The sequence below is a fragment of the Pelodiscus sinensis genome, chromosome 26 (genome assembly GCF_052426305.1).
Source record: "Pelodiscus sinensis isolate ZL-2025 chromosome 26, ASM5242630v1, whole genome shotgun sequence".
Taxonomy (NCBI): domain Eukaryota; kingdom Metazoa; phylum Chordata; order Testudines; family Trionychidae; genus Pelodiscus; species Pelodiscus sinensis.
Window position 1 is genome coordinate 21,479,010 of NC_143077.1, and position 27,641 is coordinate 21,506,650.

The 27,641-nt window shown below is 60.5% G+C and overlaps 1 protein-coding gene across 8 annotated transcripts; it reads right to left on the reverse strand.

The window, feature by feature from the left end:
* Positions 1-320: 320 nt before the first annotated feature.
* On the reverse strand, positions 321-27,095 carry PTAFR (platelet activating factor receptor). 8 transcript variants are annotated; one of them, XM_075908581.2, is made up of 5 exons: positions 26,395-27,092; positions 25,951-26,085; positions 21,567-21,766; positions 7,896-8,003; positions 321-5,055 (listed from the first exon to the last, which is right to left on the reverse strand). In XM_075908581.2, exon 5 carries the CDS (start codon positions 5,012-5,014, stop codon positions 3,881-3,883), a length of 1,134 nt encoding a protein of 377 aa, XP_075764696.2. In that variant the 5' UTR covers positions 5,015-5,055; positions 7,896-8,003; positions 21,567-21,766; positions 25,951-26,085; positions 26,395-27,092; the 3' UTR covers positions 321-3,880. The 8 variants fall into 8 exon arrangements, with proteins under 8 accessions (XP_075764696.2, XP_014434878.2, XP_075764698.2 ...); XM_014579392.4 differs by lacking the exon at positions 21,567-21,766; XM_075908583.2 differs by lacking the exons at positions 25,951-26,085; positions 26,395-27,092 and adding an exon at positions 22,591-23,804.
* Positions 27,096-27,641: the final 546 nt, after the last annotated feature.

The window sequence follows — 27,641 nt, forward strand, 5'->3', positions numbered from 1 at the left end:
GAGAACTCAGCCAGAGGCTATAGATCTATTCCAGGAGTGACTGGGAGAGATTCTGTGGCTTGTAAGACTACGTCTACACTGCACACTTATTTTGGAACAAGCTATTCTGGAATAGTTATTCCGAAATACAGGCAGTCCCCGAGTTACGCGGATCCAACGGATCCGCAGTTACGAATGGGGCCCGTCTCCCTGGTCTCCAGCAGACCAGGGAGAGGAAGCAAAGCGGCGGAGCACGCGGGCAGCGGACAGCCCAGACGCATCTGGGCTGTCCGCTGCCTGCGTGTTCCGCGGCTTTGCTCCCCGTCCCCTGGTCTGCAGACCAGGGAGATGGGGAGCAAAGCAGAGCAAAGCCGCAGAGCCCGAGGGCAGCAGGACAGCCACGGCGCGTCTGGGCTGTCCCACTGCCCCCGTACGCCTGTGGTACAGCAGCTGGGGCGCTGCCGGTTGGTCCCGTAGCGCCGCTCTGGGCGCTACTGAACCAACCCAGCAGCACCCCCGCTGCTCTGCCCTAGGCGTCCTGATTCAGCCACTGCTGGTCAGTTTCAGCAGTGGCTGAATCAGGACGCCTGGGGCAAAGCAGCTTGGGTGCTGCTGGGTTGGTCAAGTCAGTCGCTGCTGAAACTGACCAGTGGCTGACTACAGGAAGCCCCTGCCCTGGGCTTCCTGGAATCAGCTGCTGATGAGTTTCAGCAGCAGCTGACTTGGGGATGCCTGGGGTTCTTAAGTTGAATCTGTATGTAAGTCAGAACTGGCGTCCAGATTCAGCGCTGTTGAAACTGATCAGTTTCAGCAGTGGCTGAATCTGGACGCCAGTTCCGACTTACATACAGATTCAACTTAAGAACAAACCTACAGTCCCTATCTTGTACGTAACCCGGGGACTGCCTGTAGCTTATTTCAAAATAGCACGTCTGCACTGCAAGGAAGCTTCAAAATGAGTCCGAGGCCGGTTTCCCTAATGTAGACGTGCTATCTCAATTTAGAGTTCCAGAGAGGAACAGCTTAGAAGGGCCCTGGTGAGGGGCTATTTTGAAATAGCAGAAGTGGAGCATCTACACACGCCCTATTTTGAAATAGCTATTTCGGAATAGGCGTTATTCTTTGTAGAATGAGGTTTACGGTAGTTGGAATAAGCCATCTGTTATTTCAAAATTATTTCAAAATAATGGAATTACTGTGTAGACGCTCGCATAGTTATTTCAGAACAACAGCCGTTATTCAGAAATAATTTTGCTGTGTAGACGCACCCTAACTGTGCAGGAGCTCAGTCTGGATGATGATGATGCTCCATTCTGGCCGAGTCCACATCTTCTGATGCTGTTCATCGTTACAGATGTCCTTCTTATAGCCCTGTCTGCGCTGTCTCGAAAATGTGTAGCATGTTTTATCACAAGCATCCAGCTTGGCTTTTCTTCTTAATTTCTACATTTCAGTCTGGCTGGCAAAATCCCTTTATTCTCCCCTGTTGGGCTTCACTTCCCCCATCCCCACCCCCTATTTATTGGTGAATTTAGAACAATAGAAGAGGATTGAGCACAAGGAAGTAGAGTTTTAAAGTAAGACTCTTCAGGAAGATCTATGTAGCTAAGGCAGGCCAGGACATCCCCATCCTGGGTGCAGTTTAACAATTTTCCATTAATATAATTCTGTTCCTCTTAAAATTCAAATGATCATCCCAGAAGCAGAAGTGAAAATCTTAGCAACATGTTTAAACAGATTTTAGATGTTTGGGTTAAGTTTAAAGAACCCAGCTGGGGTCATTGTCTTTGTTCTGTGCCCTTTGATAATAAATGCAAACAGAGAATAGCCAAGCCCTTATCACCATGGCAGCTAAGCAGGGTGGAGCAAAACATACTTGTACAAAGTCATCCACAAACTACAGTCTCTACTGCAAGGTTTCCAGGAACAGACAGAACAAAACCAACGCCCCCTGCCGTTCTTCTCAGAAAGCTGCAAAACTCAGGAAGTGAACGCCCACAAATGGGGGAGTTCTCCAAAAACAAAATTCTGCTACTATGGGGGTGGGGGGCAGCTATCTCATCCTCCAAAAATGCCACAGAGGGACAACCATGAGAGAGGTTAGTCCAGGGGGTAGTCTGCAATTTTACTATGTCTTCAAATGCAACAATGGCAGATTTCCTCCCCGCCTAAGTGATGGGGCCTTCAGCAAGTAAGCCTGCTACAAGGTTTGCTCTAGTGACCAAGTGGAAGCCCTGCCTGCACCGGAAGAAACCTTAGCACAGTCTTCAAGGGCAGAACTAAGCTGAGAGAATTGTGGTAGTCTAGCCTAGGAGGCAAAGGCCTATGCAGTTCTGTTTGGGTTCTATACATGTCATAGGGTTGCCAGATACTTTCACCAAAAATACCGACCATGGTGGGGAAAAAAAGGACCAAAGTTGTTGAGGAAAAAAAAAAAGAGGGCACACAGGAAAAAAAGAGTCACTGTGCCTTTAAATCCCCACGCTCCCAGCTCCTCCTGCCCCCGCCACAAATGGCAGGGAAGAAAAACAGAAAATACCTGACATTTTACATGTCCGGTATTTTCTGTTTTTTTTTTTACTGGACAGAGGCTGCAAATAACGGACTGTCCGGGCCAATACCGGACACCTGGCAACCCTAAGTCCAGCAGTGCAGAGTCTGAATACAAGGGTGACCACTCTGAGGTCCATAGTAGAAAAGTCTGAACTTTATGGCCCACTCGCAGATATAAACTGTTCAGTGGCCACCAGTGAGCTCTGGGAATCCAAGAGCTGGGAATGCTCCCTGCAAAATATGGGCAGAACATGACACCAGATGATTGGCGAGGTTTGGAGTGTGCTGCAGAGACTCCCCTATCAGTTCCCTAGCTGGTATCACCAGACAGCTGTTAACTGGAGTAAATAAATGTTACCATGGCAGATTTTTTCCCATCGCCAGCTAGGAAATTTTTCTAGAGGAGTTGAGGAACCAGAAACTCATGTAAGAACCAACCCACGTTTCCCACCCTGTTCCACTTCCTGTGCTTGAAGGAAGTTCAGTACTGAGCAACACGGGGCTGGCAAGGAGCCTCGAGAGTCTCTGGCCTGTAACCGAGCCTGGCACCCTCCGGAGAGCCCATCGTGACTAGCTGGAGCAGGTCAATCCCTTTCATCCCGCACTGAATGCCTGAGCTTGGCATTTTGGCACTGGACACAGCTGAGGAGTGAGGTGGGGGCCCTGGGGCGAGGCACAGGTTGGTTGTTTATTAATGATAAAACGGTCTGCAAATGAGCAGTCAGCAACATTCTCTTGTTCTCGACAATAGTCACTGCCTGTTTACCGTCACATCGCTAGTAAGTAGGGGCAATGTAACGCGGCATTGGGGTCCATTCACTTGCTCTCAGTGCCGGTCACTTGCAGGCGTCCGTTAAGGTCAGGGCTCTTTCTGAAAGACGCGTGCCGGTTCACCACTGGGCCAGATCCAGGAACAAGTGACGTTCCCCAGCCCGCAATGGGCAGCAAGTCAAACTAGAGACTGGTCCCTGGGGGCCTTAAAATGTGTCTTGGCCACAGAGCTTCCAGTGCATCACAGCAGCCGCCTGCCTCCACAGACTCCCCTCCCCCAGCCCAGTTACTCAATCAGACCACAGCCTCTCCTGGCGTTTCCCACGGGTGAGGTGGTGACAGGGCACGTGAGGAGACAGAAGGAGGGGGATGGGCTCATGGTCAATGGCATTTTTCTTCACAGACAAGACAAACTGAGCCCTGCTCAGTGTCTCATGAAGCATCAGGCTGTGTCAGAAGGTGCCTCCGCAGCCCCTGCTGGGTCCCTGGTCCTCTGGCTGCATTGCGGGCAGGGGAACTGGATGCTGGTATTTCCCCCAAAGACATGGCCCACCGCTGTGTCCCTCTGCGGCCTGACTTAGCGAGGGGAAGCTGGGGACACAAGTGGCCCAGGCCTGCTCAGGAGAAGACTGGACGGTTCGTGCCTCGCAAGGTGGGTGGGGAGTTCATTGATGGGCATGGTGCCCTCAAGCCCGGTTTCAGTGGTTTGCCTGGAACACTTGCGACTCCCCTTCATGCTTTTCAGGTTCTCGGAAAGGTGCTTCCTGAACTTCTTGGTGAGGAAGCAGTAGATGACAGGGTCCAGCATGCAGTTGGTGCTCAAGAGGCACAGAGTCACCTGATGGGCATCATTGATCTGCTGGCGCAACAAACAGTTTTTTGTCTGCCACTTCTCCAGGACTGTCAGGGTCCAGGGCAGGTCATTGAGGTGGTGAGGTACAAAACATATGATGAACACAGCCAGGACAGTGCACACCATCCACAGTGCCCGCTGCTTGACACGAGCGCTCTTCTGCAGCTGCACAGGCTTGATCAGCAGGGTCCTGATAATGAACACGTTACACACCAGAATAAACAGGAAAATGAAGAGAAAAATAACGAAGATGAGAATGTGGAAAGCAAGGACGGTCCCAACGTTGTCAGAGGTGTTATAGCCCTCAAAACACCGCGTGACGTTGCCATGGTTACTGCTCTCGGTGTTAGTGCCGCTGTCTATGAGGAAATAGAAGCCACTGCTCATTATCACAACCCAGATAGCCGCAGAGAGGAAGATACCCCTTCTCCAGGTGGTGGCCTGGGCGGCTGTGATGGGTTTGGTCACTGCCTGGAAGCGGTTGTATGTGATGACTGTCAAGAAGGCGATGGAGCAGTAGGTGTTAACAAAGAACAAGTAGCCAGACACATTACACAGGAATGAAGGCATAACCCAGTCTCCTTGGGAGTGGTAGTAGATGATCCACAGGGGCAGTGTAATCAGGAAAAGCAGGTCAGCCACTGTCAGGTTCACCATGAATATCTTGATTTCGTTGAGTTTTCTCCAATTATAAACCTGGCAGAAAACCCACAGCACGTAACAATTGGCAATGAAGCCCAGAATGAAGATGAAGCTGTAGAAGATGGTGAAGAGGGTGTATCTGAACTCAGAGTCCACGGCGCAGGAGGTGTTTGCAAGGGACGGGGTGGAGCTAGGTCTCTGTGTCGAGGACATCATGTCACTGAGCCAATCTCCTGTCCCCTTCTCGTCTTCTTACCCTGAGAACACAGAACACGCCAACAGGGTCACAGAGTGCAGGGCCACTGCCAAGCCCCCCCCGCCTGGGCTCAGGGCAACTCTGCCTGCAGAGGCTTGTCCACCCACCTCTGCCCTCTGCCTCTCTGACCTCACACACGCCCTCCCTTCCTGTTCTCAGTGCCACTCCAGTTTCACGTCCGCCTGAATCCTCTGCCCACGCGCCCTGTGGTCCAACCGCCCTCACATGCCACCTGTTCGACCACAGTCCTTATCCTGCCTGGCCAGCCAGCTTGGGACAGCCCTTCCCACAGCGTGATTCATGGCGCAGAGCCGACGCTGGCACCGCAGTGCCGGAGCGCTCCCGTGGTTGTTACTGAAATCAGACATCGTCTCCTGCTTGGAGACAGGGCATTGGGCTCCACACAAGCCACTGAACGGTTACCCGTGGATTGGGCACAGGGTGGCAGTGCAAACCCAGGCTCCATTGCCAGCCTGGCCCTCGATTCATGGGGTGACACAGGAAAAGGCGTGGCATCCGTATCTCCCAGAGTCCCCCAGCCTTGGCCTGGTGGAATACAGCTCCCACACTGCAGCCCCCCACAATGGCTGGGGCCAGGGGTTCTCAGCCGCAGGGTCCTGGGCCAGGGAAGAGCCGGGTGTCCCCGCTCAGTGCGTCCAGCGCAGCCCAGCGGCTCTGCAGGGCCTGGGACCATGTGCTGATGGGCCAGGAGGCTGCTGAGCAGTGCTGGAAGGGGTGGCAGCCGCTCCCAGGGACACGCTCTCCTCTGCCTGCACTAACAGCCATAGGCAGCACGACTTGCTCTGATCAGACCCCCTGGTGCTTCTCAGTCAGCTCTGAATTCCAATGGTGGGATGGAGCAGAGACTCCAGGCAGCGGCTAAGGAGCCTCTGGGCCCAGCCTGCCCCCCCTGCAGCCAGTGCCAGGCTTGGCGCCGGGAGATAAGGCCAGAGCCTGGCAAAGAGGCCGGAGCGAGCTGCCCCACAGGTGCCGACTCCACTGGCAGGCAGCTCCTTCCCAGTGCCTGCTGGCCACCAGCAGCCCTGCCAATCAATGCCCCCACCCCAACCAGGTGCAGGGACGGGGTGCTGGCAGAACTAAGTGGGAAGGGGGAGGGGCTAGGAAAGGGGGGCAGGGCCTGGGGCTGAGCAGGGGGGTGCACCCCCCCTCCGGCAAATGGGAAAGGTGAGGGGAAGGTGCTCCAGCCTCCTGGCCAAGGCAGACTGCAAAGGGGGCTGGGGAGCCCTGCACCCCAGGCAACTGAGGGGCCAATCCCAGAGACCATGGCCAAGGGAGGTGTCCCAGGCCCGAGAGAGGGCAGCAAGCTGCCCAGCAAACTGCACCTGAGGGGCCACCCCCCAAACTGAACAGACTGAAAGGAAGTGGCCCAGGGCAGCTTGGGGCCACTCATGGGTCTCCCTGCCCAACTCCTCACTGGCATTAATTGATGCGCCTCAACCAAGCCGGGGGCTGGTAGCTCTGACCACTAGGCCACCCAGCCCTCCACGCCCCCGGTACAGAGGTCTGGGCTAGATTCCAGCCGGGGTAATTAATTCTGTTTAGCAGGAATTCCCCCAGTGGCTTCACTGGGGAACATCATCTGCTCCACTTCTTCCTGTGGCACAGGGCCAGGCCAGATGCAGTGCGTCATGTGGCTGTAAAATGATCTCGGTTCCCTGGGGAGCAAAGGGGCTCCAGGAGGGGCTGTGGTCACCATGGTTACATTACCCCCGGGGTCAGACAGAGCCTAGCCAGCAGCTGTCAGAAAGGCCCTACCCCCGTCCCCAGGATACCGACACTCCCTGTGCAGCTGGCGAGTCTGAGCATCCGCAGGCAGGGCTGGGCTGGGGAGCCCTTTCCTACGCAGGGGCCGCTGACCCACCCCCAGCCCCGTGACAAGCAACGGTCTGAGCCAAAGCCCAGCGACTGCCCCCGTCTTGGATCAGATGCAGGGATGCGGCTTCCTCTGTAAATCAGCCCGGCCACCTCCCGGTGCTGGCATGTGGCTCTTCTCTGCCTTCCCGATTTGTCGGTCGATCTCCGGGGCCCAGAGCAAAGTGCAGGGTGGGGGCAGAACTGGGCCGAGAGCGGCTGCCCAGTGGCGTAGCCAGGATGGGACACTCAGGGCAATTGCAGGAGTGAGGGGAGGGAGTAGGAGATGGGGCAGGAGGGACTGGGACTGGAACTGCCTTCCTCCGCCCCCCACCCCAGCCCATCTCAGGGGCAATGGACAATCTAGCCGGGGCTCCCTGGGTGCCAAGAGCGCACCCAGCTCCAGCAGCAACGGCTCTCCTCCTGCCCAAGCAGCACGCCTCCCGTTTTGGGCCATTCCTCTGCCACTGTGACTTGGTTGCACACTTGCCCTCCTCCCACTGGCCAAAGGGACATGCCGGAAACCCCAGCCTCTTGGGGTGTCCTGGAAAAACAGGTGCCCCCCATCAGCCCTCCCGCACCTGATGCTCCTGCTGGGGAATGAGGGCAGGGCTTGGGGGCTTGTCCTGCCCTGCCCATCAGGTACATGATCTGTGCCCTGACCTGCTCCAGACTGGAGCAGTGGGTGGAGCGGGATGAGCCCCAATTCTGCTCCCCGGCTGGACCCAGCCCGCTGCCCATTGTCTCAGAGGTGGGGAGCCTCAGTGGGGTAGTCATGTGACCAAGGTCACCCCTGGGAACAGAGCCTGGGTGCCAGATTCCCAGGCCAGTGATCAGCCCACTGGGCCACACTGCCCCAAACCGGGACAGACAGTAGCGTGGCACCGTGGCCCACCCATCTCTCCCTGCGCTAAGGAGCCAGGCTAGAATGCAAACGACGAGCACTGGTGAGAGCTGGTTCCTGCTTACCAGAGTCGAATGGCTGCACAGCGATCCCGACGCAGCTCTCCAAGAGCCGTGGGTCTGGTTCCCGGTCCCCTGTCCCAGCCTGAGGCTGCAGCCTCCGCACACACAGCGCTATTGATCAGAATTGCAGAACTGAAAGGGTTGTGAAAGCTTCCTGCCAAGTCATTAGCAAGAGGAAATGTCACTTGTATCCGAGTGACAGAAGACAGAGAAACTGCCGCTGGGAAAGCAAACTGACAGCGAAACCAGGAGTCCCGCAGAGCCCTTTGCAGCAGCATTTTCATCAGAGGAATCTACTCCTAAGGCTGCTCCCCAGGGAGAGCCAGATGTCACAATTCGCATCCCACAGCTGTTTACATGGCCAGGGGCTCTGTCCCAGAAGCAGCAGCAGTAGCCCCTTTGAACAGCTGAGCCCCAGGAAAATTGCCCCTTCCCTCCCACAACTCCACCCCACATCCATTGGCAGGCCTGCTCCTGGTTCCCACAGGGATTAGAGGGCCCACAAAGATCATCCAGTCCAACACCCTGCCAAGACACAGGATCCGTTTTGTCTAAACCATCGAAGACAGATGGCTCCAGCCTCCTTTTGGAAAGCGCCAGCGAAGGAGTTTCTACAACCTCCCTAGGCAAGCTGCTCCCTTGTTCTACAGCAGGCATGTCCAAAGTCCGGCCCGCGGGCCAATTGCGGCCCGTGTTCCGGTTTAATACGGACCCACAGGTAATTTGGCAATATCTATCTTTTATGGCCCCCAACGAATACGAATCCATATGTATTGAGATGAATACATTGTAAAATCTCAGTTAATGTCAGATGGTCTAAATCAGTTATAAATATATTTGGACACAACATGTATACTTGGTGTTATGTTCCTGTTCATATTTTTTGAACTTAAAAGTTGACAGACAACCTTTATTACCAATAATATGTAATGTACTTTACAATGTTCCTGACATATATTTCAGCTTCCTGGATTTTTTTTCATCTGGCCTTCAGATATGAAAGGCAGAGTGATTTAACACCTGTTTAGATTTGTCATCCATGTGACAAAATGAAAAGTATGCCGTTTGCAATAAACTTTGCATAAAATAGTTAATTTGCATTTAATTTTAATGGTTCGAAGAATGTCAGGCAAAATGGTCGGCCCTCACGCATGTTCACTTCATCAAATCTGGCCCTCTTTGAAAAAAGTTTGGACTCCCCTGTTCTACAGTCAATACAGTGAAGAAGTTTTTTCCTGTAATTTAATGTAAATCCGCTCTGCTGCCTCTTGGCCCGCCCTCTGTGGCAAGAGAGAACAACTTGTCTCTTTAGGTTGGACATTAGGAAAAACTTCCGAACTGTCAGGGTGGTTAAACACTGGCATAAATTGCCTCGGAGGTTGTGAGATCTTTATAGAATCCTAGGGCTGGAAGAGACCTCAGGAGGTCATCAAGTCCTGCACCCTGCCCAAGGCAGGGCCAATCCCAACTATCATCACTGGAGATATTTAAGAGCGGGTTGGATGGACGTCTATCGGGGACATGGTGCTGGGTCCAGCCATGAGGGCGGGGGCTGGACTTGATGACCTCTTGAGGTCCCTTCCAGTTGTAGCTCTATGATTCTCCATCTTTTTTATGGTAACTTTTCAAGTATTTGAAAACTAATATATCCCTCCACTTCCCACCGCCTCGTTTCCAAACTGTGCATGGCCAGATCCTTCAGCTCCCGTGTCTGCATCCCATCACCACAGCAAGAGGTCAACGGGAGAAATGCTCCCATCGAATTCCCTTACTCCTCACACGGAGTAGGCATTCTGGCGCTAATGGGGGCACCTTCAGAATTCAGTTTAGCAGGTCTTTACTAGACCCGCTAGGAGTGGCCAAATCCAACTCTGGAAGACTGACCGCCACAGCGTGGATCTCCCAGCAAGCAACACGTGGCCTTGGGTTGCATCAGGCAAACGCTTTTCAGTGGAGAGATGGTTATAAACAGGGCTCGAAAAACTGCGGCGAGAACTACTCGCCAGCCCCACACCACGCATGCGCCAGAGCAGCACTGTGCGTGTGCACGGTGCCGGTGAATGGGGCGCACGGTGCCGGTGAATGGGGCGCACAGAGCGACCAGCTGAAATCTACTCACCATGGGCAAGTAGAAACAGCGGTTTGTCGAGCCCTGGTTATAAAGGACGCTGGTGAGACCTATCTGGAGAACTAGCACAACTCTAGGCCACGTGGCCTTAGCATGTGGGCCCCACATTGGTCATGTTGTCTCTTGTCTCTCTGGGTGTGACTGCCTGTCATACTCACTGACCAAAGGAGCACATCGGATTCCCAAGCCACGCTCTCCAAGGCGTGCTGGGAATGCCTGTCTAGCCCCATCGTACTTTCTCATCACCTCAATGGTCAGCTTCTGTCAAAGAGCACCAGTGTTGGTGTTCGTGTGCGGAGGGGGGGGGGGGGTGTGGACAGCCTGCAAACAGTAGTGTGGGTGGGTGGAGTGTGTGTGGGGGGTGCAGATGGCCTATGAGCAGAGGTATGGGTGAGTTGAGTGTGTGTGTGTGGGGGGGTGCAGATGGCCTATGAGCAGAGGTATGGGTGAGTTGAGTGTGTGTGTGGGGGGGGGTGCAGATGGCCTATGAGCAGAGGTGTGGGTGGGTGGAGTGTGTGTGGGGGGTGCAGATGGCCTATGAGCAGAGGTATGGGTGAGTTGAGTGTGTGTGTGTGGGGGGGTGCAGATGGCCTATGAGCAGAGGTGTGGGTGGGTGGAGTGTGTGTGGGGGGTGCAGATGGCCTGTGAGCAGAGGTGTGGGTGGGTAGAGTGTGTGTGGGGGGTGCAGATGGCCTATGAGCAGAGGTGTGGGTGGGTAGAGTGTGTGTGGGGGGTGCAGATGGCCTGTGAGCAGAGGTGCGGGTGGGTTGAGTGTGTGTGTGTGTGAGGGTGCAGATGGCCTATGAGCAGAGGTGTGGGTGGGTTGAGTATGTGTGTGTGGGGGGGTGCAGATGGCCTATGAGCAGAGGTGTGGGTGGGTAGAGTGTGTGTGGGGGGTGCAGATGGCCTATGAGCAGAGGTGTGGGTGAGTTGAGTGTGTGTGTGGGGGGGGGTGCAGATGGCCTATGAGCAGAGGTGTGGGTGGGTGGAGTGTGTGTGGGGGGTGCAGATGGCCTGTGAGCAGAGGTGTGGGTGGGTAGAGTGTGTGTGGGGGGGTGCAGATGGCCTATGAGCAGAGGTGTGGGTGGGTAGAGTGTGTGTGGGGGGTGCAGATGGCCTATGAGCAGAGGTGTGGGTGAGTTGAGTGTGTGTGTGTGGGGGGGTGCAGATGGCCTATGAGCAGAGGTGTGCGTGGGTTGAGTATGTGTGTGTGGGGGGGTGCAGATGGCCTATGAGCAGAGGTGTGGGTGGGTAGAGTGTGTGTGGGGGGTGCAGATGGCCTATGAGCAGAGGTGTGGGTGAGTTGAGTGTGTGTGTGGGGGGGGGTGCAGATGGCCTATGAGCAGAGGTGTGGGTGGGTGGAGTGTGTGTGGGGGGTGCAGATGGCCTGTGAGCAGAGGTGCGGGTGGGTTGAGTGTGTGTGTGTGTGAGGGTGCAGATGGCCTGCGAGCAGAGGTGTGGGTGGGTGGAGTGTGTGTGTGGGGGGTGCAGATGACTTGCGAGCAGAGGTGCGGGTGGGTTGATTGAGTGTGTGGGGGGTGCAGATGGCGTGCGAGCAGAGGTGTGGGTGGGTGGATTGAGTGTGGGGGGGTGCAGATGGCGTGCGAGCAGAGGTGTGGGTGGGTGGATTGAGTGTGGGGGGTGCAGATGGCGTGCGAGCAGAGGTGTGGGTGGGTGGATTGAGTGTGGGGGTGCAGATGGCGTGCGAGCAGAGGTGTGGGTGGGTGGATTGAGTGTGGGGGGGTGCAGATGGCGTGCGAGCAGAGGTGTGGGTGGGTGGATTGAGTGTGGGGGGTGCAGATGGCGTGCGAGCAGAGGTGTGGGTGGGTGGATTGAGTGTGGGGGTGCAGATGGCGTGCGAGCAGAGGTGTGGATGGGTGGATTGAGTGTGTGGGGGGGTGCAGATGGCGTGCGAGCAGAGGTGTGGGTGGGTGGATTGAGTGTGTGGGGGGTGCAGATGGCGTGCGAGCAGAGGTGTGGGTGGGTGATTGAGAGTGTGGGGGGTGCAGATGGCATGCGAGCAGAGGTGTGGGTGGGTGGATTGAGTGTGTGGGGGGTGCAGATGGCGTGCGAGCAGAGGTGCGGGTGGGTGGATTGAGTGTGGGGGGGGTGCAGATGGCGTGTGAGCAGAGGTGTGGGTGGGTGGATTGAGAGTGTGGGGGGGTGCAGATGGCGTGCGAGCAGAGGTGTGGGTGGGTGGATTGAGTGTGTGGGGGGTGCAGATGGCGTGCGAGCAGAGGTGTGGGTGGGTGGATTGAGTGTGTGTGTGGGGGGGTGCAGATGGCATGCGAGCAGAGGTGTGGGTGGGTGGATTGAGAGTGTGGGGGGTGCAGATGGCGTGCGAGCAGAGGGGTGGGTGGGTGGATTGAGTGTGGGGGGGGTGCAGATGGCGTGCGAGCAGAGGGGTGGGTGGGTGGATTGAGTGTGGGGGGGGTGCAGATGGCGTGCGAGCAGAGGTGTGGGTGGGTGGATTGAGTGTGTGGGGGGTGCAGATGGCGTGCGAGCAGAGGTGCGGGTGGGTGGATTGAGTGTGGGGGGGTGCAGATGGCGTGCGAGCAGAGGTGTGGGTGGGTGGATTGAGTGTGTGGGGGGTGCAGATGGCCTCGAGCAGAGGTGTGGGTGGGTGGATTGAGTGTGGGGGGGTGCAGATGGCGTGCGAGCAGAGGTGTGGGTGGGTGGATTGAGTGTGGGGGGGGTGCAGATGGCCTCGAGCAGAGGTGTGGGTGGGTGGATTGAGTGTGGGGGGGTGCAGATGGCGTGCGAGCAGAGGTGTGGGTGGGTGGATTGAGTGTGGGGGGGTGCAGATGGCGTGCGAGCAGAGGTGTGGGTGGGTGGATTGAGTGTGGGGGGGTGCAGATGGCCTGCGAGCAGAGGTGTGGGTGGGGGGATTGAGTGTGTGTGGGGGGGGTGCAGATGGCGTGCGAGCAGAGGTGTGGGTGGGTGTATTGAGTGTGGGGGGGTGCAGATGGCTTGCGAGCAGAGGTGTGGGTGGGTGTATTGAGTGTGTGGGGGGGTGCAGATGGCGTGCGAGCAGAGGTGCGGGTGGGTGGATTGAGTGTGTGGGGGGTGCAGATGGCGTGCGAGCAGAGGTGTGGGTGGGTGGATTGAGTGTGTGGGGGGTGCAGATGGCGTGCGAGCAGAGGTGTGGGTGGGTGGATTGAGTGTGTGGGGGGTGCAGATGGCGTGCGAGCAGAGGTGTGGGTGGGTGGATTGAGTGTGTGGGGGGTGCAGATGGCGTGCGAGCAGAGGTGCGGGTGGGTGGATTGAGTGTGGGGGGGTGCAGATGGCGTGCGAGCAGAGGTGTGGGTGGGTGGATTGAGTGTGGGGGTGCAGATGGCGTGCGAGCAAAGGTGTGGGTGGGTGGATTGAGTGTGGGGGGGTGCAGATGGCGTGCGAGCAGAGGTGTGGGTGGGTGGATTGAGTGTGTGGGGGGTGCAGATGGCGTGCGAGCAGAGGTGCGGGTGGGTGGATTGAGTGTGGGGGGGTGCAGATGGCGTGCGAGCAGAGGTGTGGGTGGGTGGATTGAGTGTGGGGGGGTGCAGATGGCGTGCGAGCAGAGGTGCGGGTGGGTTGATTGAGTGTGTGGGGGGTGCAGATGGCGTGCGAGCAGAGGTGCGGGTGGGTGGATTGAGTGTGGGGGGGTGCAGATGGCTTGCGAGCAGAGGTGTGGGTGGGTGGATTGAGTGTGGGGGGGTGCAGATGGCGTGGGAGCAGAGGTGTGGGTGGGTGGATTGAGTGTGGGGGGGTGCAGATGGCATGCGAGCAGAGGTGTGGGTGGGTGGATTGAGTGTGTGTGTGGGGGGGTGCAGATGGCGTGCGAGCAGAGGTGTGGGTGGGTGGATTGAGTGTGGGGGGGTGCAGATGGCGTGCGAGCAGAGGTGTGGGTGGGTGGATTGAGTGTGGGGGTGCAGATGGCGTGCGAGCAGAGGTGTGGGTGGGTGGATTGAGTGTGTGGGGGGTGCAGATGGCGTGCGAGCAGAGGTGTGGGTGGGTGGATTGAGTGTGTGGGGGGTGCAGATGGCGTGCGAGCAGAGGTGTGGGTGGGTGGATTGAGTGTGTGGGGGGGGGGTGCAGATGGCGTGCGAGCAGAGGTGTGGGTGGGTGATTGAGTGTGGGGGGGTGCAGATGGCTTGCGAGCAGAGGTGTGGGTGGGTGGATTGAGTGTGTGGGGGGGTGCAGATGGCGTGCGAGCAGAGGTGCGGGTGGGTGGATTGAGTGTGTGGGGGGTGCAGATGGCGTGCGAGCAGAGGTGTGGGTGGGTGGATTGAGTGTGTGGGGGGTGCAGATGGCGTGCGAGCAGAGGTGTGGGTGGGTGGATTGAGTGTGTGGGGGGTGCAGATGGCGTGCGAGCAGAGGTGTGGGTGGGTGGATTGAGTGTGTGGGGGGTGCAGATGGCGTGCGAGCAGAGGTGCGGGTGGGTGGATTGAGTGTGGGGGGTGCAGATGGCGTGCGAGCAGAGGTGTGGGTGGGTGGATTGAGTGTGGGGGTGCAGATGGCGTGCGAGCAAAGGTGTGGGTGGGTGGATTGAGTGTGGGGGGGTGCAGATGGCGTGCGAGCAGAGGTGTGGGTGGGTGGATTGAGTGTGGGGGGGTGCAGATGGCCTGCGAGCAGAGGTGTGGGTGGGGGGATTGAGTGTGTGGGGGGGTGCAGATGGCGTGCGAGCAGAGGTGTGGGTGGGTGGATTGAGTGTGTGGGGGGTGCAGATGGCTTGCGAGCAGAGGTGTGGGTGGGTGGATTGAGTGTGTGGGGGGTGCAGATGGCGTGCGAGCAGAGGTGTGGGTGGGTGGATTGAGTGTGTGGGGGGTGCAGATGGCGTGCGAGCAGAGGTGTGGGTGGGTGGATTGAGTGTGTGGGGGGTGCAGATGGTGTGCGAGCAGAGGGGTGGGTGGATTGAGTGTGGGGGGGGTGCAGATGGCGTGCGAGCAGAGGTGTGGGTGGGTGGATTGAGTGTGTGGGGGGTGCATATGGCGTGCGAGCAGAGGTGCGGGTGGGTGGATTGAGTGTGGGGGGGTGCAGATGGCGTGCGAGCAGAGGTGTGGGTGGGTGGATTGAGTGTGGGGGGGTGCAGATGGCGTGCGAGCAGAGGTGCGGGTGGGTTGATTGAGTGTGTGGGGGGTGCAGATGGCGTGCGAGCAGAGGTGCGGGTGGGTGGATTGAGTGTGGGGGGGTGCAGATGGCTTGCGAGCAGAGGTGTGGGTGGGTGGATTGAGTGTGGGGGGGTGCAGATGGCGTGGGAGCAGAGGTGTGGGTGGGTGGATTGAGTGTGGGGGGGTGCAGATGGCATGCGAGCAGAGGTGTGGGTGGGTGGATTGAGTGTGTGTGTGGGGGGGTGCAGATGGCGTGCGAGCAGAGGTGTGGGTGGGTGGATTGAGTGTGGGGGGGTGCAGATGGCGTGCGAGCAGAGGTGTGGGTGGGTGGATTGAGTGTGGGGGTGCAGATGGCGTGCGAGCAGAGGTGTGGGTGGGTGGATTGAGTGTGGGGGGGGTGCAGATGGCGTGCGAGTAGAGGTGTGGGTGGGTGGATTGAGTGTGTGGGGGGTGCAGATGGCGTGCGAGCAGAGGTGTGGGTGGGTGGATTGAGTGTGTGCGGGGTGCAGATGGCGTGCGAGTAGAGGTGTGGGTGGGTGGATTGAGTGTGTGCGGGGTGCAGATGGCGTGCGAGCAGAGGTGTGGGTGGGTGGATTGAGTGTGGGGGGGTGCAGATGGCGTGCGAGCAGAGGTGTGGGTGGGTGGATTGAGTGTGTGGGGGGTGCAGATGGCGTGCGAGCAAAGGTGTGGGTGGGTGGATTGAGTGTGGGGGGGTGCAGATGGCGTGCGAGCAGAGGTGTGGGTGGGTGGATTGAGTGTGTGGGGGGTGCAGATGGCGTGCGAGCAAAGGTGTGGGTGGGTGGATTGAGTGTGGGGGGGTGCAGATGGGGTGCGAGCAGAGGTGCGGGTGGGTGGATTGAGTGTGGGGGGGGTGCAGATGGCGTGCGAGCAGAGGTGTGGGTGGGTGGATTGAGTGTGGGGGGGGTGCAGATGGCATGCGAGCAGAGGTGTGGGTGGGTGGATTGAGTGTGTGGGGGGTGCAGATGGCGTGAGAGCAGAGGTGTGGGTGGGTGGATTGAGTGTGTGGGGGGTGCAGATGGCGTGCGAGCAGAGGTGTGGGTGGGTGGATTGAGTGTGTGTGTGGGGGGGTGCAGATGGCGTGCGAGCAGAGGTGTGGGTGGGTGGATTGAGTGTGGGGGGTGCAGATGGCGTGCGAGCAGAGGTGTGGATGGGTGGATTGAGTGTGTGGGGGGTGCAGATGGCGTGCGAGCAGAGGTGTGGGTGGGTGGATTGAGTGTGGGGGGGTGCAGATGGCGTGCGAGCAGAGGTGTGGGTGGGTGGATTGAGTGTGTGGGGGGTGCAGATGGCGTGCGAGCAGAGGTGTGGGTGGGTGGATTGAGTGTGTGGGGGGTGCAGATGGCGTGCGAGCAGAGGTGTGGGTGGGTGGATTGAGTGTGGGGGGGTGCAGATGGCGTGCGAGCAGAGGTGTGGGTGGGTGGATTGAGTGTGTGGGGGGTGCAGATGGCGTGCGAGCAGAGGTGTGGGTGGGTGGATTGAGTGTGTGGGGGGTGCAGATGGCGTGCGAGCAGAGGTGTGGGTGGGTGGATTGAGTGTGTGGGGGGTGCAGATGGCGTGCGAGCAGAGGTGTGGGTGGGTGGATTGAGTGTGTGGGGGGTGCAGATGGCGTGCGAGCAGAGGTGTGGGTGGGTGGATTGAGTGTGTGGGGGGTGCAGATGGCGTGCGAGCAGAGGTGTGGGTGGGTGGATTGAGTGTGGGGGGGTGCAGATGGCGTGCGAGCAGAGGTGCGGGTGGGTGGATTGAGTGTGGGGGGGTGCAGATGGCGTGCGAGCAGAGGTGCGGGTGGGTGGATTGAGTGTGTGGGGGGTGCAGATGGCGTGCGAGCAGAGGTGTGGGTGGGTGGATTGAGTGTGTGTGTGCGGGGTGCAGATGGCGTGCGAGCAGAGGTGCGGGTGGGTGGATTGAGTGTGGGGGGGGTGCAGATGGCGTGAGAGCAGAGGTGTGGGTGGGTGGATTGAGTGTGTGGGGGGTGCAGATGGCTTGCGAGCAGAGGTGTGGGTGGGTGGATTGAGTGTGGGGGGGGTGCAGATGGCGTGCGAGCAGAGGTGTGGGTGGGTGGATTGAGTGTGGGGGGGGTGCAGATGGCGTGCGAGCAGAGGTGTGGGTGGGTGGATTGAGTGTGTGGGGGGTGCAGATGGCGTGCGAGCAGAGGTGTGGGTGGGTGGATTGAGTGTGTGGGGGGTGCAGATGGCGTGCGAGCAGAGGTGTGGGTGGGTGGATTGAGTGTGTGGGGGGTGCAGATGGCGTGCGAGCAGAGGTGCGGGTGGGTGGATTGAGTGTGGGGGGGTGCAGATGGCGTGCGAGCAGAGGTGTGGGTGGGTGGATTGAGTGTGTGGGGGGTGCAGATGGCGTGCGAGCAGAGGTGTGGGTGGGTGGATTGAGTGTGGGGGGGTGCAGATGGCGTGCGAGCAGAGGTGTGGGTGGGTGGATTGAGTGTGTGGGGGGTGAAGATGGCGTGCGAGCAGAGGTGTGGGTGGGTGGATTGAGTGTGTGGGGGGTGAAGATGGCGTGCGAGCAGAGGTGTGGGTGGGTGGATTGAGTGTGTGTGTGCGGGGTGCAGATGGCGTGCGAGCAGAGGTGCGGGTGGGTGGATTGAGTGTGGGGGGGGTGCAGATGGCGTGCGAGCAGAGGTGTGGGTGGGTGGATTGAGTGTGTGGGGGGTGCAGATGGCGTGCGAGCAGAGGTGTGGGTGGGTGGATTGAGTGTGTGGGGGGTGCAGATGGCGTGCGAGCAGAGGTGTGGGTGGGTGGATTGAGTGTGTGGGGGGTGCAGATGGCGTGCGAGCAGAGGTGTGGGTGGGTGGATTGAGTGTGTGGGGGGTGCAGATGGCGTGCGAGCAGAGGTGTGGGTGGGTGGATTGAGTGTGTGGGGGGTGCAGATGGCGTGCGAGCAGAGGTGTGGGTGGGTGGATTGAGTGTGGGGGGGGTGCAGATGGCGTGCGAGCAGAGGTGTGGGTGGGTGGATTGAGTGTGGGGGGGTGCAGATGGCGTGCGAGCAGAGGTGTGGGTGGGTGGATTGAGTGTGGGGGGGGTGCAGATGGCGTGCGAGCAGAGGTGTGGGTGGGTGGATTGAGTGTGTGGGGGGTGCAGATGGCGTGCGAGCAGAGGTGTGGGTGGGTGGATTGAGTGTGGGGGGGGTGCAGATGGCGTGCGAGCAGAGGTGTGGGTGGGTGGATTGAGTGTGTGGGGGGTGCAGATGGCGTGCGAGCAGAGGTGTGGGTGGGTGGATTGAGTGTGTGGGGGGTGCAGATGGCGTGCGAGCAGAGGTGTGGGTGGGTGGATTGAGTGTGTGGGGGGTGCAGATGGCGTGCGAGCAGAGGTGTGGGTGGGTGGATTGAGTGTGTGGGGGGTGCAGATGGCGTGCGAGCAGAGGTGTGGGTGGGTGGATTGAGTGTGTGGGGGGTGCAGATGGCGTGCGAGCAGAGGTGTGGGTGGGTGGATTGAGTGTGGGGGGGGTGCAGATGGCGTGCGAGCAGAGGTGTGGGTGGGTGGATTGAGTGTGTGGGGGGTGCAGATGGCGTGCGAGCAGAGGTGTGGGTGGGTGGATTGAGTGTGTGGGGGGTGCAGATGGCGTGCGAGCAGAGGTGTGGGTGGGTGGATTGAGTGTGGGGGGGGTGCAGATGGCGTGCGAGCAGAGGTGTGGGTGGGTGGATTGAGTGTGTGGGGGGTGCAGATGGCGTGCGAGCAGAGGTGTGGGTGGGTGGATTGAGTGTGGGGGGGGTGCAGATGGCGTGCGAGCAGAGGTGTGGGTGGGTGGATTGAGTGTGTGGGGGGTGCAGATGGCGTGCGAGCAGAGGTGTGGGTGGGTGGATTGAGTGTGTGGGGGGTGCAGATGGCGTGCGAGCAGAGGTGTGGGTGGGTGGATTGAGTGTGGGGGGGGTGCAGATGGCGTGCGAGCAGAGGTGTGGGTGGGTGGATTGAGTGTGTGGGGGGTGCAGATGGCGTGCGAGCAGAGGTGTGGGTGGGTGGATTGAGTGTGTGGGGGGTGCAGATGGCGTGCGAGCAGAGGTGTGGGTGGGTGGATTGAGTGTGGGGGGGGTGCAGATGGCGTGCGAGCAGAGGTGTGGGTGGGTGGATTGAGTGTGGGGGGGTGCAGATGGCGTGCGAGCAGAGGTGTGGGTGGGTGGATTGAGTGTGTGGGGGGTGCAGATGGCGTGCGAGCAGAGGTGCGGGTGGGTGGATTGAGTGTGGGGGGGGTGCAGATGGCGTGCGAGCAGAGGTGTGGGTGGGTGGATTGAGTGTGTGGGGGGTGCAGATGGCGTGCGAGCAGAGGTGTGGGTGGGTGGAGTGTGTATGTTCATGATCATTTGCTGCCAACGAAGGGACAATTTGTCATTTTCACTAGTTAGCTGAGACCACTTCAAATGTTTATTTCCTTGAAGGAACCAGCCCGTTTCCACAGGCCACTCAGACATTCCAGGCACAGGAAATTGTGTCGACATTCTCACTGAGCGCAGCGAGCTGCCGATTGCACAAGCCAGGCCTTCGTCAGTTTCACCTTCATTAACAGAGAAGCTGCCAGGGTGGACCAGGCCAGGTCCCTCTAATGCGGAGCCCGGTCTCTGACCAAGGATGCACCAGCTGCTCTGGAGAAGGTGCCAGGGGCCGCAGCGATGAGCCCTCTTGCTGCCCTCGTTAACTAGCGCTTGGGTCATGCCCAGGACCAGGAGGTTTCTGTCCCAACCAAAATTCTGGGGCATTTTTGTTTCTTTGTTTCAGTCTTTCCTGTTTTATCTGTGGAGAGTCTGGTCTTTCCTAGAAACATCCAGACCTTTTTTGAACCCTGTGCCTCAATGGTTCATAATTAAGGTTGCCAGGTGTCCGGTATCGACCCAGACAGTCCGGTATTTTTGCCTCCTGTCTGGTAAAAAAAATGCAGAAAATACCAGACACCTAACATGTCCTAAAATGTCGGGTATTTTCTGATTTTTTCCCAGCCAGGACGTGAAAATCCCGGGTGCTCACCAGCTCTGCAGAGGAGCTGTCTAGCCCGGAGCAGGGAGACAAAATGGTGGATGGTCGTCAGAAGCCTGTTAGGGCCAAAAAGCCTCAAAAGCATTTCTTAAAGGGGCCACGCTCTTTTTAATTTTTTCCCCAGTGTTTTGGGGGGGGGGGGGTTGGCGTGGGGGAGAGGGTGTTCAGTATTTTTGGTGAAACCATCTAGCTACCCCTATTCATAATTTAAGGGGAGGAGGGACCATTAGAGTTTCTAGTCTGGCCTTCCTACTGCAGGCTCCTACATCTCACCCAGTTAGGTCTTTAATTCTTATCAGCTGAAAGCTGTATCAGCTTTCCTATTCTTGGCCCAAGATTAATGTCAAGCTAACTGGTCTTTAGCTGAGACATTTTGTTTGGTCTTTACAGTTGCTGGAGTAACACGAGCACTCTTCCTGTGGCTACGGGTTCCACCTGCTAATTGAGCAATGTCCGAAAACATGTTTCCTTTCTCAGTTTTGAATCTGTTCTCTTCCAGTGTCTTTGAACATGCCCTTGCTCCTGTATTAGGAAAGGGCCGGATTTCCCTCCAGTGCTACTCTGTATTCCTGCCATGTTCCTTATTTAAGTAAAATAAAGCCAGAGATTGCAGGCAAAGTCAAATACCCAGCAGTGATGGCCAGATAACGGATTTGCAGAGGCAATTCTCTCATATGAACGTGACAGCCAAACCCTTGTGATAAAAGAGAGTCCAGGGAGCTTGTCAATGAGCGCCGCTAATGTTCCTGCCTTTAGCTAAGAAAACTTCTCCTGGAATGCAAAAAAGAAGCAGCCAGTGAGATTCTGCCCTGGAGTGAGACGTGCCATTAGGAATGGGGAGTGGAGCAGTTAGGATCAGGACGAATGTTTCCTTTCTCCTTCTCCATCCATGTGTGGAATAAATGTTTTATGTGACCTGAGGCATGTGCCAATGTGCACCACCAACAGAAACACAAACTCAGCTGCGGGCGCTCTGCTAATCCACTGGGTGGCATTGGACTCTCTCCTGAGCGCCGCACAAGCGCTGGGTAGGATGCTGTCATTCTGGGTACACCTGACAACACACAGGGAGAGCCGGTCACTGACCCAGGGCGCTCCCCCTCTCATGACAAGTCCATTAGTTTTACTGGCTAGCAGCTAATGAGTCAATGCAAAACGCTGTTGTCTACGTGTTTCCATTATGCAGCTGGTGCTGGACTCATTGCTGACCCCCGAGGAATTCGGCATTCTCCCAGGAACAGCAGACAGCCAGGGCCTGGCTCTGCCGGGTGCCCTTGTTTACCCTTGCTGAGTGGGAGTAACACACTGCCCTGCTGTGGGATAGCAGGTGACACACCCTCTTTGCACAGGTGCAAATAGCAACATCAGCGACAAGCCATTCGGGATCAGGACCTCCTTCTGCACCACATACAACCCTGGGAGGGACACGTTATGTCACAGCCATGCTTTTGAGTTCTGGATACTGCACCTTTACATTTCTTTGGCCATGGAGCAGCTGCAGCATGTTACAGAGGCGGCACACGCGGTCATCGTAAAAGTTACCGTCACTGAAAGTATCCTGCTGCGTTCTGTATACACAAGGCTGACTGAGCCACAGCCATCCTGGGATGTCTGGCCCAGGCCTCGCTGTAATTTTAGGAGCCGATGGAGCTGGGCTGCCACGGTGCCCTATACAAGGTGGAACAGCAAAAATATGATACCCTTGGTACCTTCTTTCCTGCTATTTCCCAGAGCCCGGATTTTCTCCAGCCAGATCCTAGCCCCACACTTAGCACCCAGCTCTGCCAGGCGCAGAGTGCAAGGCTGCAGCCTTGGGGTACCTCTGCCTGTAGCTCTGCATGGGATGCGCCCGAGCCTTGGTGTGCTTAGCTATGGACCAGCCCCAGGCCCTGTGCTCAGTCTCAGGCGCCTCTCAGCACAGCAGAGCTACTGGCTGCAAAGGAGTGGGGTGAGCCAGAGCCACTCTCCGCCCTAGCTCATGGTTTCCTGTGAGCTGTGCATCAGACAGTCCCTCTTGCTGGCTGGCAAGGAAGGGCAGCAAATGGGAGGCTGCACATTTAGATCTGATCAAACCAGATACTTGCTGGACAATGCACAGTAGCCTGTGGAACTCCCAGCCACAAGGTATCACTGAGGCCAAGAGCTTCGCTAAATTCAAAACTGACTGAATGTTTGTATGCAGAGATAGGAGAGCACAGCCTGGTATTAAACCCAAGCAAAAGGTTGTCATAGAATCAGAGCAGGAAAAGATCTCAGAACGTCATCAAGCCCAGCCCCCTGCCCAAGGCAGGACCAATCCCAACTCAATCAACCCGGCCAGGGCTTTGTCAAGCCAAGACATAAAAACCTCTAGGGATGGAGATTCCACCCCCTGCCTAAGTAACCCATCCCAGTGCTTCCCCACCCTCCTAGGGAAAGAGTTTTTCCTAATATCCAACCTGGACCTCTCCTACTCAAACCTGCCTTTGTTTGGAAGAGGAACCAAGCCTTACGTAAAGGGATCAGGAGGTGCCTCCCCTCAGGCAGGTTATTCTGAACCTGCTCCTGTAGGGCTCCTTTCCCGTTCTTCTGCAGAAGCTGGGGCAGGTACTGTCAGCCAGGACGCTGGGCACCCTGCTCTCATCTACTCAGGCAGCTCTGCTGTTGATTAATGAAAGTGAAATTAACTTGGTGGTGCCAAGAAATCACTCACTTTCTAACTGGGGCAAGACCTGTGACATCACTTCCTGCGCATGGAATGTTAGCTGGGCTAGAACCGATTCCGACAGGACACCGTGCCCAAAGCGGGCAGTGGGCTCCCAGCATCCCTGCTCTTCCTCCCTCGTGTCCTGCGTGACTGGGGCAGCCCCACAAGCAGGCAGGAAGGAGCAGGGAGTGAGGGTCAGTAGTGGGAGCAGGGAATTCAGAGGCTGAGAGCTGAGTTCCAACCCCGGATCTCGGATTCCATGAGCATATCTCCCACCTGGATCCTCCCAGTGCTGAGGGCACGACCCCTAGGGCTACAACACTGGCGCGCTGCTGGACAGGAGAGCAGGGCAGCGCCTCCGGCCTGGGCTGCGCTCAGCTCTCCGCTTGCCCCAGCTGCTCAATGGGAAATGGCACCAGAGCGCTCCTGGCCTGCGATTGGCCAGAGCAGCCCCCCAGCACAGCGCCTCTCTGCACCTTCGCCCCCGGCCTCCAGCAAAGCAGCAGGGAGCAGAAAGTGACCAGCCACGATCTGCCTCGGCCGCGTGGGGCCAGTGCTCCCCCAGCCGGGGGCAGAAACGGATCTGCCAGGCGCTGGTGGGTACCACGTGGGACTCCTCGGCCCCAGGAGCAGCCACTCCCCTTTGCCAGGCACGGCAGGGGGAGCCAGGCACAGACAGGCTGCGCCCAGGCCAGCCAGGGCTTTACAGGTCCCCAGAGGCCGCAGTGCAGATCCCAGAGCCAGGGGCTCAGGCCGCGCACAGCGCCAGCATAGGCGGCATCTGGCCCATTGCAAGGGCCAACCCAAGCCCAGTTTGGAAGCGACAAAGTCCAGGAAAGGGGTCTGCTGAGAGGTAGAATGGTCCAGTGGTTTGGGCGCTAGCCTGGGTCCTAGGGTCACTTCTCTACTCTGCCAGGGACACCCTGGGCCAGGCACTTCCACTCTGCCTCCATTTCCCTGCAAAATGGGATAACAGCCCTCCTGTGGCGAAGGGCAGGGGCAGGGAGAACCGTGCATTGGGGAGGAGGAGGTGACCGGGGCAGGGAGAGCCGCGCGCTGGGGGGGGTGACCGGGGCAGGGAGAGCCGCGTGGGGGGGGGGTGACCGGGGCAGGGAGAGCCGCGCGCTGGGGGGGGGGGTGACCGGGGCAGGGAGAGCCGCGCGCTGGGGGGGGGGGGGGTGACCGGGGCAGGGAGAGCCGCGCGCTGGGGGGGTGACCGGGGCAGGGAGAGCCGCGCACTGGGGGGGGGGAGGTGACCGGGGCAGGGAGAGCCGCGCGCTGGGGGGGGGGGGTGACCGGGGCAGGGGGAGCCGCGCGCTGGGGGGGGGGGGGTGACCGGGGCAGGGGGAGCCGCGTGCTGGGGGGGGGGGGTGACCGGGGCAGGGAGAGCCGCGCGCTGGGGGGGGGGGGGGGGGTGACCGGGGCAGGGGGAGCCGCGCGCTGGGGGGGGGTGACCGGGGCAGGGGGAGCCGCGTGCTGGGGGGGGGTGACCGGGGCAGGGAGAGCCGCGCGCTGGGGGGGGGGTGACCGGGGCAGGGGGAGCCGCGCGCTGGGGGGGGGTGACCGGGGCAGGGAGAGCCGCGCGCTGGGGGGGGGTGACCGGGGCAGGGAGAGCCGCGCGCTGGGGGGGGGGGGTGACCGGGGCAGGGAGAGCCGCGCGCTGGGGGGGGGGGGTGACCGGGGCAGGGGGAGCCGCGCGCTGGGGGGGGGGGGGTGACTGGGGCAGGGAGAGCCGCGCGCTGGGGGGGTGACCGGGGCAGGGGGAGCCGCGCGCTGGGGGGGGGGGGGTGACCGGGGCAGGGAGAGCCGCGCGCTGGGGGGGGGGTGACCGGGGCAGGGAGAGCCGCGCGCTGGGGGGGTGACCGGGGCAGGGGGAGCCGCGCGCTGGGGGGGCAGGGGGGGGCGGTGGGGGGGGGGGGTGACCGGGGCAGGGGGAGCCGCGCGCTGGGGGGGGGGGGGGGCGGTGCCGGGGCAGGGGGAGCCGCGCGCTGGGGGGGGGGGGGGGGTGACCGGGGCAGGGGGAGCCGCGCGCTGGGGGGGGGGGGTGACCGGGGCAGGGAGAGCCGCGCGCTGGGGGGGGGGTGGGGCACCAGGGGGAGGGGGCAGGGGCAGGGGGAGCCGCGCGCTGGGGGGGGGTGACCGGGGCAGGGGGAGCCGCGCTGGGGGGGGGGGGGGGGGAGGCCGCGCGCTGGGGGGGGGTGACCGGGGCAGGGGGAGCCGCGCGCTGGGGGGGGGTGACCGGGGCAGGGAGAGCCGCGCGCTGGGGGGGGGGGGTGACCGGGGCAGGGGGAGCCGCGCGCTGGGGGGGGGTGACCGGGGCAGGGAGAGCCGCGCGCTGGGGGGGGGTGACCGGGGCAGGGAGAGCCGGGGGGGGGGGGGGGGTGACCGGGGCAGGGAGAGCCGCGCGCTGGGGGGGGGTGACCGGGGCAGGGAGAGCCGCGCGCTGGGGGGGGGTGACCGGGGCAGGGAGAGCCGCGCGCTGGGGGGGGGGGGTGACCGGGGCAGGGGGAGCCGCGCGCTGGGGGGGGGTGACCGGGGCAGGGGGAGCCGCGCGCTGGGGGGGGTGACCGGGGCAGGGGGAGCCGCGCGCTGGGGGGGTGACCGGGGCAGGGGGAGCCGCGCGCTGGGGGGGGGTGACCGGGGCAGGGAGAGCCGCGCGCTGGGGGGGGTGACCGGGGCAGGGGGAGCCGCGCGCTGGGGGGGGGGGGTGACCGGGGCAGGGAGAGCCGCGCGCTGGGGGGGTGACCGGGGCAGGGGGAGCCGCGCGCTGGGGGGGGGTGACCGGGGCAGGGAGAGCCGCGCGCTGGGGGGGTGACCGGGGCAGGGGGAGCCGCGCGCTGGGGGGGGGTGACCGGGGCAGGGAGAGCCGCGCGCTGGGGGGGGGTGACCGGGGCAGGGAGAGCCGCGCGCTGGGGGGGGGGGGTGACCGGGGCAGGCTGACCGGGGCAGGGGGAGCCGCGCGCTGGGGGGGTGACCGGGGCAGGGGGAGCCGCGCGCTGGGGGGGGGTGACCGGGGCAGGGGGAGCCGCGCGCTGGGGGGGGGGTGACCGGGGCAGGGGGAGCCGCGCGCTGGGGGCATGAAGGAGGCTGAGGACCAGGTACTGAGTCTTTCCCCTCCCCCCCCCCCATGCTGCTTGGGAGCCCTCTCCCCACTCGCCAGCTGTACCTCTGCCTGAGCCGGCTGCTCCTCCTGCCGAGCGCCTGGACTTCGGGGTCAGGTCAGAAAGCGGCCACCTGGCAGCACCGCAGAGCGGGAGGAAACTGCTCTTATCTGCACTGAGCTTTGCAGTCACCACTCAGCCTGCCAGGCAGGAAGAAGCAACAGCTAGAGCAGCTCATCACCGGCCTCAGCTTCCTCTGCTCCCCGTCCTTCCCACCCCCAGCGCCAGTGGGGCACTGTCCGACATGCAGCCATCCCACAGGCCCTGGGGCGCCCTGCTGGGGGCTCAGAAGCCAGGGGAGTGCTGGGGAAAGCCAGGGGACAGGGCAGAGGCCCAGCTCAGGGAGGGAAGCGCAGTGTCGTGGAGGAAGGAAGAGGGTTTTGGAGGCAGCCAAGGGGTGGGGCACAGAGATTCCCACCAGGAGATGGGCCAGCAAAGGACCTTCTTACCTTGGGTCTGCGCAGCAGCTGTGCAAAGCCGCACTTGGAGGGATCCCTGAGAATGGAGCATGGCTCCTTCCTGTCTGCTGGGAAGATTCTGCCCCCAAGTAATGAGCAAGGAAAGGAGGTGGGGCAGGGAGGAGGCGCAGGTTCCCAGGTGCCTGCGTCATCTTCTTCCTGGCAGCTGCACTTCTCCAGGGACCTGCTGCTGCTCCCAGGGTGTGGCCTGGGCCAGGCACTGGGAATCCCTCCCTGACTCAGCAGCTGCTCTCTCTGCCTGGGAGGGGGCTGTGGAGGCAGCAGGCCGTGCACAGCACCTTGTGAGCCAGGACTGTTGGTGGCAGCAGGCCCCTTCACACAGCCCCCTGCCCTGAAGGAGCCAGCAGGCTCCTCCTGGCACCGGCAGGGCCCAAGGCCAGGTTACAGCACAGGGCTGGGAGTCTGGCGCTCCGAGGTGTTAGCCCAGCACGGGCCAGGGAGGAGTCATTTCTGTAGCCTCACGCACCCACCCCCTCCCAGGGTGGTCACGAGACACGAGTCCCTGCTGCCCCAGGTCTTGGGCCACACACGGGCATTAACAGAGCTTGAGAGCAGCCTCCTAAGACTCCTGGGGCCTGAGTGACTGGCCTGGGCCTGGTTACGACTCAGCTTGTCATCCCCAGTGAAGTGCTGCCAGAAGACCTGCCTCCCCCTGCGCCTGAGCAACTAACAAGCGTGTGACACATGCAGCAGCCAGCACTCTGGAGGGAGCCGGTCTCCAGCGCCTCCGCAGCCTTCGCAGGCACGGGCACACACTGCTCTGGAGCACAGCCAGCGCTCTGGAGGGAGCCCGACTCCAGCGCCTCCGCAGCCTTCGCAGGCACTGGCACACACTGCTCCGGAGCACAGCCAGCGCTCTGGAGGGAGCCGGTCTCCAGCGCCTCCGCAGCCTTCGCAGGCACTGGCACACACTGCTCCGGAGCACAGCCAGCGCTCTGGAGGGAGCCGGTCTCCAGCGCCTCCGCAGCCTTCGCAGGCACGGGCACACACTGCTCCGGAGCACAGCCAGCGCTCTGGAGGGAGCCCGACTCCAGCGCCTCCGCAGCCTTCGCAGGCACTGGCACACACTGCTCCGGAGCACAGCCAGCGCTCTGGAGGGAGCCCGACTCCAGCGCCTCCGCAGCCTTCGCAGGCACTGGCGCACACTGCTCCGGAGCACAGCCAGCGCTCTGGAGGGAGCCCGACTCCAGCGCCTCCGCAGCCTTCGCAGGCACTGG

What these genes read in the sequence shown, in the direction of transcription:
- PTAFR (XM_075908586.2), bottom strand. Translation starts at nt 5,014, where the DNA reads ATGATGTCCTCGACACAGAGACCTAGCTCCACCCCGTCCCTTGCAAAC.